Consider the following 12,940-nt stretch of genomic DNA (forward strand, 5'->3'; position numbering starts at 1 on the left):
CTTTGGGGAGCTCTAGAATTCAATAATGCAAAGATACTGACCTGTGAGAAGTCCCACAATGGCGTGTTTGGTGCCTCCTGATTTTGCATGTGTGCCCGTCTTCGACATTTTCCTGCTTAAACCATTTCTTCTACAAGAAGCAGTAGCAGTGTGAGGAATGCAGCTCACTACTCTTCCACAGAAGGTGCTAGTGACTGACGGACTTCAGCTGGGGAAGCAGTGTTAATGTTCAAGCCTGGCAGGAAAAACATTTCAGTTTATTTCACATGTTTTGATGTGTACTTTATATTTTTATATGTATATGCTAATAATTTTCTCTTTGCAATGGCCTATTTTAAAATAAACCTTTCATTTTACTCATTGTGTTTATATATGTTTCTAGTAGGGCCACAAAGCTTTTAAAAACTATGAATTCTTTGCTACTTAGAAAATACCCTTTAACTGATTTTGATTGTAAGTACTGGGGGAGTAATATGCCATTTTTAGGTTACTTTTTTTATAACAAACATATTCCAGAATTTCACACTAATAATGCACTATTAGAAAATATGTAGCATTAAGAAAAAAATGCAAGACTTTCTCGAATAGTTTATCTATCATTAATCAATACAAAAAATTAATCATTAGGTGATGAAAGAAATTAGCAGAATTATCAAAAGGAAAAAATTCTATGAGATTTGGAAAGAAGAGAGGAATTGATGGATTAGACAGCTGCTTCTAAAACAAAACTCGAGGTGTGATAATACTGTGTAAATTATCAGAATTAGCCTGGTACCAGCTATGTTGTGGAATTTGAGAAAAGCTGTTTAGGAAAGGAGTCTGAAAAGTATTTTGGAGTAAATCCACACAGGTTGTTAAAAATTTGAAAATTTTGACACAAGGTTCTGATAAATGATTTATATCTTTAGTCAGGTATTTAGAATGTGTCACTTCAAATTCATTGTCATGGAGAGACTAGGTTTAAGAAGTCTAAAGAAGCAGGTGGCAGGCCCTGGCTGGGTGGTTCAGTTGGTTGGAACATCATTCCTATACGCCAAGGTTGTGGGTTTGATCCTCGGTCAGGGCACACACAAGAATCAACCAATGAATGCATAAATAAGTTGGCAGCAAATCGATGTCTCTGTCTCTCTAAAATCAATAAAGAAATTTTTAAAAAAGAGAAGCTTATTGCAGTTGAGAGGAAAGATTTTTGAGAGAGAATGGAGTTGAGACATTAATACAGAATGGACTTGGGATTTGAATATGTAAGTGTGTAGGAAGCTAAGAATGAGAAAACCCCAAAATAGAGGACTGCTATTGACTTTGCAAAAAAGGAGAGAAGGAGAAGTTCCTAAGTCAGGTAGGGAGAAAGAAACACAGTGGAGGCTGTGAAGGCAATGCAGTGGCAGGAGAGAAACTAGCAAAAATCAGAGAACATCTTGGTAAGAAAAGTCCTCATGAATGTGTGTCAGAGCGTCTTTTACTTAGCAGCCTTCACATGTGACACCTGCCCTTTGTTATGGACAGCATGCCAACGCTGTTAGTCTGGCCAAGAAGGAAGTAGTTAAAAAACTTAAGCTGGCAAATGTAAATAGTGGTATTGTAACCGGAAAAGACGGCGGCATTCGGGCTGCCTGTCACTACCAAATCCAATAAGCAATGACAGCAATTGAATCTTTTATGGGCGCTTTATTCAGATGGCCGGCGATCTGAGAAGATGTCGGGTTCATACCCTAACAAACCATCTTCCCTTCTCTTTCCTGGCCAGACCTTTTATAAGGGGGTGGGGAGGACAAACAAGGTGTGGTGAGGGCTTTGAGATTCAGGGAGGATTAAGTGAGAGAAGCTGCAGCAGTTAGCTGTTCCTGAGGGTAGGGGTGGTCAAACAAAAGGCCCGGATGCCTCCAACGTGTCCCCAGGCGGTAATCTCTAGCCAGTGCCCCAGGAGGTCTGCTGCTTTTCTTAGGAGCCAGTGTTACAGAGCAACAAGGCGGGGCCTCAGAGGCAATATACTATTCCCCGAAAGGAACCCCCCAGGTTTGTTATGTCTTCTGCCAAAGGAAAGATATCTCTCAATGCCCGAGATTCAGTGAAAAGGAAAGGAATTTATTATTCATTCGAAATAACACAAACTAAAGTCTCTCACAAATGCACACAGTCCTCCCAGCACCCTCCACATGGCAAAAGAGAGCACTTCCAAAGCCTCAGGGTCCTGACTCTCACCCAAGCTACACGGTCCCAACCAAGACACCAAAGCCATGTGGTCCTAAACAGACGCGTGGTCTCAAAAAAGAGAGATGTGGTCCCAAAAGAGAGATGTCCGGTCCCAAAGAGAGACTTGAAATGGCTGCCTGGCTGGGTTTAAATCCCAGCGCCAATCTTCCTCTGCAGCCCTATTTCTGTCTCCTCCCACAACTGGCCACAGCTGCCGGCATTCTGGGCAGGTGTGCCCTGTGGTGTGGAGCCAACTATCTCCAAGCTCTTCTGGACCCTATTACAAATCCCTATTTGGGGCTCCCCTCTTGGCTGCACCCTGTTACACCAGGATGGGCCTTATCTGTAGTTTCTGAAACAAAAGCTTAACATACACATTACTAGCTAGATTTATAGCTTTTTACCTTAAGCTAAAATTTTCCAAGTCTTGAGTCCCCTGTCAGTATCACATAGGGCAGTGTGTTCCAGGCCAAGCACATGGCTGTGTGCAAATGTATGGAATATATAGGTTAAAAATTTAATTTTGTAGCCATTGGTAATTTTGTAGCCCTGAATATACATCATGAAACATCTTGAGAGCAATATTTAAAATATAGGTCTTGCTCCATGTTTTATTATTGTCTACAAGTTGCACATAAATATTAAAATGTACAATTTTATTCTTTAGGATCATTGTTTACTTAAAAAAACAGGTGATCAGGGAACTCTAAAAGTAACACATACTTGAGAGATGATGTAAACTAATTCTCAAGGTTATTGTTGCATTCTAACATAGCCATAGAAGAAAAGTTACTCTTTGATCTTAAAAAATAAATGGCATGAAATACAAATTAACATAAATAAGTTAGATGGCATCTGAGAGAGCAGTATCTGACAGAATGAAGAATTTATGATTTGTGTAAAATATTTAAAACAACCACTCCATGTCTCAATACTGAGTATTTTTGCAATACAAATACGATTTTCTTTCACATTTCATCTTTATGCTAATCCTTTATATGTCCTAGGATTTTATATCAGAGCATCCTTTGACTTTAGTTGTCAAATAGTGGTTAGAAGCGTCTTCGAAACTTAAAAAACAAAACTAAACTAGGCGTTTCCGTTGTGGCACATGAGCACACGCCATGTCAACAGCCAAGACACTTTCTCTTACTGACTTCTGATAGACTCTGAGGGAGAGGGCAGCACCGACAACCTAAAATGCATTAACCTTTCACTGTGTTATCAAGATTACCTCAAATTCCTCTTATTCGAGACCATTTTTTCAAAAGCTGTTCTGTGCAAAATAATTGTCATGACAGATTACCAAGTGGGTATGCAGTGCTTCAATGCCTCCAGGTATCAGTTGAACCTTTAGATTATGCCAAATCACCAGAAATGCAGTGGCCAAGTGATTCTGAGGTCTTGTAGGATTACATTCCTGAGTTTTTTCTGCTGTTGACTGATGTAGAAGGATTGCATGAAAAGTTGGCATTAGACACTCTGGTGTGATTGTTGAAGACATGCTCTCGAAGCTGACCCTTACATTATACCAGGCTTCTCTGTAAGAACCCATTTTTGCTTCAGTTACAGACATTGTAAATGTTAGAACTACTGTGTTTTCTTTGTTGCTTGTGCGTTATTTGTCAGGCCTGCCATCATGAAATCCCACAGATAATGTGGCATACACAACAGAAATTAGTTTTCTCAGAGTTTTGGAGGCTGGAAGTCTAAGATCAAGATGCCAGGAAAGTTGGTTTCTCCAGAGGCTTCTCTCCTTGGCTTATCAAGATACTGCTTTCTGTGTGTTCAGGTGGCCTTTTTGAGGTGCCTGTGTGGTCCTGGTATGTCTTCCTCTTCTAACAAGGCCATCAGTATGACTGGACAGGGCCTCACCTTTATGGGCTCATTTAAAATTAATTACTTTCTGAAAGACTTTATCTCCGAACATAGTCACACTACTGATTAGGGCTTCAACATACGTATTTTGGAGGAACACAGTTCGGTCGATAACACTTTGATAGCTAAACATTTGAGAGCCAAATCTGTGTGACACATCCAGAAATATCAGAAAGTATTTGACATTATTGTTCTATACCTATTTTCCCCTTAACTTGATCTTCTTTTTCTCATGTACTGTATATTTTGTAGGCTACCTTAAATCTTTTTTATAAGACAGAAAACAAATAAGTAAAGAAATAAATTCTCATCTGAATTAGATTGTATGTATATTGGCCCACTGAGATGATCAGGAGGAATTGTATTCTTGGGTGTCAGAAGATGCTGGAGGCAGTTCAGGGATCATTGTCCTCTGAGTATACTTACAAATTTATGTTGTTGTCTAGGCTTATAATATATATTATCGTGGACTAGTTCCTTCTCCCTTTGATAATATAACAGAACATCAATAAAATTAAATTTTGGTAGACTATGACATTTTTTCTACTTATGTCAATTCTTCTTTTTCTTATTCTAGAAAGGCTTTATGAAAAAAGAGAAAATAGCTTTCAAGCCAGAACCAGAGCCACAACACAGGTATGTTTTTTCTATGATAGCAGAAAAGTATATTAATTATATATTATATAAGTATAATTATATATTATATTAGTATTATACTATAATATAATAGTATATTATATATATTAATGTGCATGTTTTTGGTTTTATCTTGTCGCTAAGATTAAAGAGTTGTAGGTTTTCAATGTATCTTTTTCAATGTTTTAAGTTGGCTAAGCCAAGGAGAAAAAAAAGCTTTCCTTTTTCCAAGTGTATTAGTGATCATTCAATAGATTAGGCTGAAGTTTACTCTGTCATGGGTAGGAAAAGCAGTGTGAACAACACCTCACGATGTTTCATTTATTAGAAACTGTGCACTGTGATTCGCTGTGGTAGAACACATTTCAGTGACTCTGTGAGGGATTCTTAAGATTGCTTTGCTACTTTCTATAGCAAATTTGTCAGGTAACTTTTGTGAAAATGTGCAGACTTTTTGAGATAGATCGGAGAGTGAGATGGAAAGCAGGAACTGTAGAAACTTAACAGGGAAGTTGCTATAAGGGACAGGTTTCACACTTGTGTTTTTTTATTCACTGGTAATATATTAATTTATATTAATTCATCAAATAATATTTTAGTACTGACTAGGTGCAAAACCCTGTGCCAGGCCATGTAGATGAAAACAGCGAAAGAGTAAACCTCAGAGACTGAAGTTTGTCAACTCAACCAGTTTGGGATCTAACTCCTCAGTAAATACAGGTTCATTTACATATACTATTTAGGTTCCCTGTTCTTGCCTGACCTCCTTCTTTATTCCTCCTCTCAATTACTGGGAATGTGTCGCTATATAAGGTCCATAATCTCTCATCCACAATTCCCAAATCCAGAAAGTTCCAGAAAATAAAAGTTGATGCCAAAACGAAGGCTGCGCCAAAACTCTTAGTGTCAAAATCTGACCTGAAGTGACAAGTGATTATGATTATTCACTTTTTACATTTCTCACTTCATGTGAATATTCATGTTTTGCATATACATAAATATTAATTATATTCACTAATTAGTGTTAATGTGTTTGATAAGAGAATGCTGCTCCAGACCCTGCTCGAGTGTTATATACTGTGTAGTATACACACTATATGAATTTCCTAACATTCAGAAAAAAAGAATTATAGCATTCATTCAATTCTAAGGTTAGTATTGTGGAATTGCACTCCATGGTAAATCTAGGCCAAATATGATAATGAACCATGCAATGCAGTTATTTAAATATCCAATAAATAAATATCCTATTTTAGTGACAGGGACTTAGTAAACATGCCAGTTTTTTCCATGGAAATCTTGGAAGGCCAGCACCTAAGGAGTGGAGATTATGTCCCAGGACTAAGGGGTTTGACTTAGTTCTAAGAATGAAACAAACTGCCTCACCCAAACAAAAGCATGAAACCAGGTTTCAGTAGTTTTAAGATGATAAAACCAGTAATTTAGTAACCACCTAGAATTTTTTTTTTAAAGTCAGCAATTCTTCATGGACAATAACAGAATCCAGACTCTCTACAATGTACAGTGTTATGTATGTAATAGATAAAATGCTAGACATATTAAGAAACAGGAAATCTTACTTACATCAAAAAAGATATTCTCAGTTACTGGAATTAGTAGACAAGTACTTTAAAGCAGCTATTATGTGTGTTCAAAAATTTAAAGAAAAAGGTGTTCATAATAACAGAGTACCCCAGTGCAGAAACAGGAAGCTATTTTAAGAAGTCAAGTGGAAATTCTGGACTGAGAACTGGAATACCTGATATGATGATTTCATTGGATGGTTTGAGCAACAACATACTGGAGAAGAAAATAGAAAGGTAGGTAAACTTATAGATCAATAGGGTCCAATCAGGAGAAGAAACGATAATTGGGAAAAAGTGAGCAGAGCCTTAGTGATCTGCAAGTTAAAATCAAGGGGCCTACCAGCTGTGAATTGGAGTCTCAGAAGCAGAAAAACAGAAAAAGAGGTTGAAGAAATAATGTCTGAATTTTCTTCAAATGTACCAGAAAACGTCTTGACAAATGCAGGAAGATCATCACATTATAAACAAGAAAAATACAAAAAAAAATCCCACAGGCAGGCACATCTTAGTCTAAGAGTTGAAAATTGAAGGCAAAAAAAAAAAAGGTTGGGAATAGCTAGAGAGGAAAAATATACATTTTACAGAGGGTTACATTTCTAGGGATGATAGATATCTTTTCATCAGAAATGATGAAACCAGAAAACAATGAAATTATGTATGTAAAGTGCTGAAAAAATATTTACTGATAATTCTATATTTAATGAAGCTATTTCATAATATTAAGGTTGAAAATAGACATTTTCAGCTAAGTTAAAAGAATGAGAATTTATTAACAGCCAATCTTAACAAATGTTAAAGGAAGCTCTTCATTCTGAAAGGAAGTGACATCTGATAGAAATGTGAATCTACGGAAGAAATAATATTGAATTTAAAAATACATCATGATCAATAGAAAGTAAAATATATTTTAAATTTTTCTTTAAAATCAACCATTTCAGGCAAATTTATCTTACTATGCAACTTCTAAGTTAGGGAGATGCAAACATATATAATAATTGCAAAAGAAATGGAGTTATGCTCTTGTAAGTTTCTTTTTACATGTAATGGTACTAATTCTAAGCAGTGTCTGATAACTTGAGAATGCATATTGTAACTCCCAGAGCAACCACTAATATAAAAAGGTATCAGGAACTACTATTTGGTTAACCCAAAGAGGATAGGAAAAGAGGACCAACAGGAGTAAATAAAAGCAAATATGAAAACGGTAGACTAAAACTTAACTGCATCACCCTTTATACTAAATATATAGAATATGTTCTACTAATAAAGTTTTAGCATAAATAAAGCAAAAAATGACAGAACTAATGAATAAAATGGACAACTCCCTACTTATTGCTCCAAATTTTTACATGCCTCTTTTAGTACTCAATTGATAATAAAATTAGTAAAAAGAAAAAATCATGATATAGCAGGTTGGAACAAACCATCAACCAATTTGACCTAATTGACATTTATAGAAGGCTGTATCCTACAACTGTAGAATGTTTTTTTTCCAAAATGAGCCTGTGACATTCATTATAATGATGAGAAATGAAAGGAATAAAATATAAATGAAGCAAGAAAGCAAACTAACAAAGCCAAAAGTTGATTCTTTGAAAAGACTAATGAAATTTTCAAGCTCCTAACCAAACTGAGTAAGAAAAAGAAGAGATAAAACACAAATTACCAATATTGAAAATGAAAGAGGTTCAGTCTTTCTATATGCTATAGACATTAAAAAAATAAGAGAACATATGAATAACTTTAAGTCAACTGCATTCAACAACCAAAATGAAATGGACCAATTCTTTGGAAAACAGACAATGTACCAAAACTGATACAGGCATAAATAGAAAATTTGAATAACCCATGTCTATTAAAGAAATTGAATTTGTTATCAAAAACCTTCCCACAAAATGACTTGCTTTAAAGAAAAAAAATAGCAACTGCCATATGTAAATTACTTTCCAAAGTATTTGATTATGTTAAAAGCAGCTTATCTCTTTGTGTCAAGTCTTTTCTGTAAATGTTCTTTACCTGGTTAGGCTGATTGGGAAGTATTGTTTTCCTTGTAGGTGTCACTAAGTTAAAATTTAGTGCAGCCCTTTCAATGATAAAAAATTGTATAGTCTGAAAGATGAGTGTTTATTATAGCTATTTTCCTGGAGCGAGCCAGCTAGTCTGAATCCTAAGCATTTTTGTGTACAGCCTACCATCTGTTGCAGGCATGAAGAGCTGTGGCAAAGTTTTAGAGAGATATGTAGCTAATTTTTGCAGGGAGATCTTAAGTATTTTAGAGAATGATGGCTGAAGGGAGTTTAGAGATCATTGATTCAATCCTTTTAAATTTCAGTCGAGAAAACAGAGACCCAAAAAGATTAGTGACTTCTTCAAGGTCACAAAAGTAAAAGTGAATAACTTAGGAGAATCCAGTCCTCAATTCACCCTCTTTTCACTAGATCATGCTGCTTTTATTCTGTTTTTATATGAATTTTAAGAGCCTTTCCAATGATTACTGAAGAGAAGAACATTGAAACAATTAATTAGCGTATCTAACAATGGCTCTAGTAAAAATTGTTAATAGAATAGAATCTTGGAGAACAAGAGAGAGTGTTAAAAAAAAGTAAGACAATGAAAATAAAGCAAAATGCAGTGAACAATGTAGAACTATAGATTTGTGGCTTTTATATAGACACTTCATTGAAAATATTTAAATTGAATAATATTATGATTTTTCTTGTTTATTTGAAACCCTACACCATTTCTATCATAGAGATTCCATGATACTTCAGAATCCAAATGTTGGGACCCTCTAAGGCTTGGCCTACAGGACTTTCTTGTTAGAGAAGAATTTCTCAAATGCTTTCTGCTACAGGCTTTCTCAGAGTCTGCACGAGGCAGAGTATTTTATAAACTCCCATCAGTTGTCAGTCAACTTCAATAAGGCACTGACCAGTTTTAAAGTACTTTCGCATTTTAAGGACAGAAACATGTCTCACATAGTTTATCATCGCCAAGGTACAGTAATATAAGAGAGTTTGTTTTTCCTCTCTCTGTTCTTAGTTACTGAAAAAAAGTGATGGAATTCATTTGCACGTACCCACAAGCTTTGTGGGGGCCCTCTACAGTTGGCAAATAGGACGGGTTTATGTGCCCACTCAGCTGTAGTTTTAAGGAGGCAGTCATTGGCTGTTAAAGGCGGGGATGCTAGGTTAAGCCAATCAAAAAATGCTGCTGCTGCACTTGATTAGGAAATGCTGCCGATTTGTGCCCCCATTTCTACTCTTGGAGGGAGTGGAACCCGCTGCCTCAATATGGATCAATAGTGGTAGATAAGGCAGTCATGATTATTTCTGTCCTGATCGTTAACGGTCATAGGCTAAAAGGCAGGCTTTCACATTTCTATTATTTTAGTTCATCTTCCTGATTTCTTTCAACTGCAGAGATCTCAAAATTTAGGAGAAGACTGGTAGCGTATTGCACAGGTACATTTGATTGCACAAGTGTGTACAGATGTACACAAGACTTTACATTAGCGGCATTATTAAAAAATTAAAATGCTCAAATCCAGCACAAGTATGATGAATTTACTGGGTTGTAAGTTCCACACAGGGGTTACTTGATTTTATTTTGTAACAGGGGTTCCTGTGTGTATATTTGTGTTTTTATGAGAGAGAGATGATCCTATTATCTTGATTTTCTAATTCTTCTATAAACATTTCACACACACTTGCTCAACATTTATAGGATGTGCTTTTTGTAGATGAACATTTATACAACAAAATTGTTTGATTTCTCAATGACATTTTCTATATATTCAATATTATCATTTGAATGATAAATTTTGAAATGATCAGAACTCCATAAATTTCAAAAGATTATTAGAAATCCATAAGATTAAAATATGGCTGAGAAAACCTAAAACTTTTTGTAAGGGAAAGGAAGGCTATGTTAAATATTTCAAAGAAAGCCAAGCAATTTCAGTTCAATTAGAATTGTCAAAGGAATATTTTTGAGTTTTATATATTTGAAACTGAAATACGTAATGTAAAACTTCTAAAACAGAAAGACTTAAAGCCAAATGATATAACAATGTTTAGCTTTGTAAGAGATTTTTGGGAAGGATAAACAGACAGAAGCATCGATGTGAGAGAAGATCACTGATTGGTTGCCTCTCATACTTGTCCTGACCTGGGGCCAAACCCACAACCTAGGCTTGTGCCTTGACCTGACCGGGATTCAAACCACTGACCTTGTGCTTTGTGGGACAGTGCCCAACCAACTGAGCCACACGAATCAGGGCCTATTTTTAGTTTTTTAAAAATGTAATGTGTATATCAATTATAGTACATGTTATTTTTTTTTACCTTGATAAGGGTAAAGATTGAATGAAATTTGCAGTGAAGTGGGGTATTACCTTTTCCTAGCATTATCTTTTTAATCTTCTCATTAACTTCTTTATGACTAACCCATTTTTCTCTTACTCTGATTTGATATCTTTAATGTAAAGAATCAAAAGTAGTTTATATTGCTAGGTAGAGCGAAGTAATACATTAGTGCATGCTGAGTTTGCTTTCAGTATCTTAACGGAAATGTGAGCTAGGAGCTATGTTCATCGTTATCCACTGTACTATTACCATGGCATTCCCTTTTGCTTCCTTTGGAAAAGATTTTCTTTTTATATGAACAGTCTTCCTTGAGGTCCACTTGAATTTGTTTGGTAGCTCTAACTATATTGCAAATCTCTCTCTTTTTTCAAGTGACCTACTTCCTTCCTTTAATAAAAACTTATTTTTTTATGTCTTTCTGCAGTTAGCTGTTAATCCCTTGCAGATAATATGACGTTAGTGATACATTTTTCTTTTGTTGAACTTCTAAAGCACATAATTGCTTTTTTAAATGACTGACTGATTTCCAAGGGTAGAATACAGCAACTGATGGGTTTTTAATTCATAGAAGAAAAACATTCTATTGTTGATTCATAGTATTAAATTTCTAGTGGTAATATGCTCACAGGCTGGTCATCAACATTTAACCTTTTAAATATTTAATTTATTTCAATTCTGGGTGATAAAGATGTTGTCATTTAAATATACCATCTATGAAGTAAAATGTGCCCTTTTGGAACTTCCAAATTCCTTCTTTTTTATTTTAAAAAATTTTTTAAGATGCCAATCATCCAGATGTTCATGTAGATATGTAGATGATTAATAATTATATACTTTCTCCTTCCTACTTTGTAGTATGCAGGAACTGAAAAGGTAGTAGGTGCATAGTATATGACTCACTAACATGTTACTGGGAGGCAAAATTGCACTACCAATTCTAAATTTTCTCTCTTTTGATATAATGGAATGAAGTGCATTTACTGGTGTATCTAATTACAAAGCTCACATTTCGGCCTGGAGGTAGTCTAGGTAGGTACTTGAAGGTGTACATTCTATCTCTAAAATTACTGCATTTGTCCACCACTGTTTTTTCCTGAAAAGGGTCAAGCCCTCTTATTTTGTCTCAAAATAGTTTTACAATTCACCACCTAATAACTTTTCTTTGGTTTCTTCTGAAATTTTCTTACCTTTTAATGGAATATTGCTTATTTATTGTTAGATGGCTATGAACAGTTCTTTTTCTGGGTCAGTTCCTAGCATAAACATTTTTTGAAAATAGATTTAGAGTGGATAATATTTCTCCAATGACATTTCCACTTGTGTGTTCTGTCTGGGGAGAATTATAGACTCGCAGAGTTTTAGGATTTTTTTTTATTGTAACTGTCCAAAGTTACGGATGAATCTCCCCTTTAACACAGTGCCCACACAGCGTCTACTTAAAAATTCTATGGAGTTGTAATGCACCTCTTCAAGTGCCATCCCATTTAATTCTAAGGGCTGCTCTGATTTTCAGATAATTCTCTGTGTGCAGCTCAACACTTATCTCCCTTGAGCTGCTACCTATTAGTCCTGATTCTGGCTTCTTGAAGCCACCCTTGTTACCAATTTTCACTCTTTAGATTAAGCCCCTTAATTCCGTTCCACTACTTTTGTATGTAATGGTTTACGAGGTCTTCATTAGAATGGTAATTCAAATTAGCTGAAGCAAAATGGTACTTCACCCCGTTTGCTCACAGAAATGGGGATTCCAAGGGTGTAGAGTGGGGTGGGCGCCTGTGCTTTATGTCTGTTTAACAGCCCGGCTCCACGGATTCTTCAGACCTTCACACTCAAGTGATGTCTCCTGGATGTCCTTTCCTGTCATTCCTTTTTACTCTTTGCTCGCCTCTGCCTGGCCTCACTCCCTCTTACTGCAGACCTTCCCTCCGTGTGGAAAGAAAAGCGCAGGCTTCATTTTTGTCATCGTAACCAACTTAGTTCCTTCTCTTACCGAAAGGGAAAGTCTCCTACCATACTCACACTCAGACACTCCCCGCCGCCCCCCCCACCCCCCCTCCCCACCCCGGCTGACCTTTCAGTGGGGACGGCAGGGCTACCCAGGCAAACCTGGGGGGATCCCATGACTGCGGTGCCAACAAAACCCCAAACCAGCAAACCCCAGACCTTCTAAAATATTCCCATGGGCCCTGATTCTGATCTCCTTTCATCCCTTTTTCCTTTTTTCCTCTACCCCTTCTTTATTCTCTTCGTCTGTGTTATATTGTGAAGCTTACAAAGAAA

The 12,940-nt window shown here is 36.2% G+C and overlaps 1 protein-coding gene across 1 annotated transcript in view; it reads left to right on the forward strand.

Annotated features, from left to right (window-relative positions):
* The window catches only part of IQCM (IQ motif containing M), a 258,218-nt gene that overhangs the window by 119,880 nt on the left and 125,398 nt on the right, over positions 1–12,940 (forward strand). The window contains exons 6-7 of the mRNA XM_045831415.1: positions 3,495–3,594; positions 4,649–4,707. Coding sequence (XP_045687371.1) covers positions 3,495–3,594; positions 4,649–4,707 — 159 coding nt within the window. The remainder of the gene's footprint in view (positions 1–3,494; positions 3,595–4,648; positions 4,708–12,940) is intronic.

This window comes from Phyllostomus hastatus, unplaced genomic scaffold (assembly GCF_019186645.2).
Source record: "Phyllostomus hastatus isolate PE091 unplaced genomic scaffold, TTU_PhHast_1.1 phas_contig_159, whole genome shotgun sequence".
Lineage (NCBI taxonomy): Eukaryota > Metazoa > Chordata > Mammalia > Chiroptera > Phyllostomidae > Phyllostomus > Phyllostomus hastatus.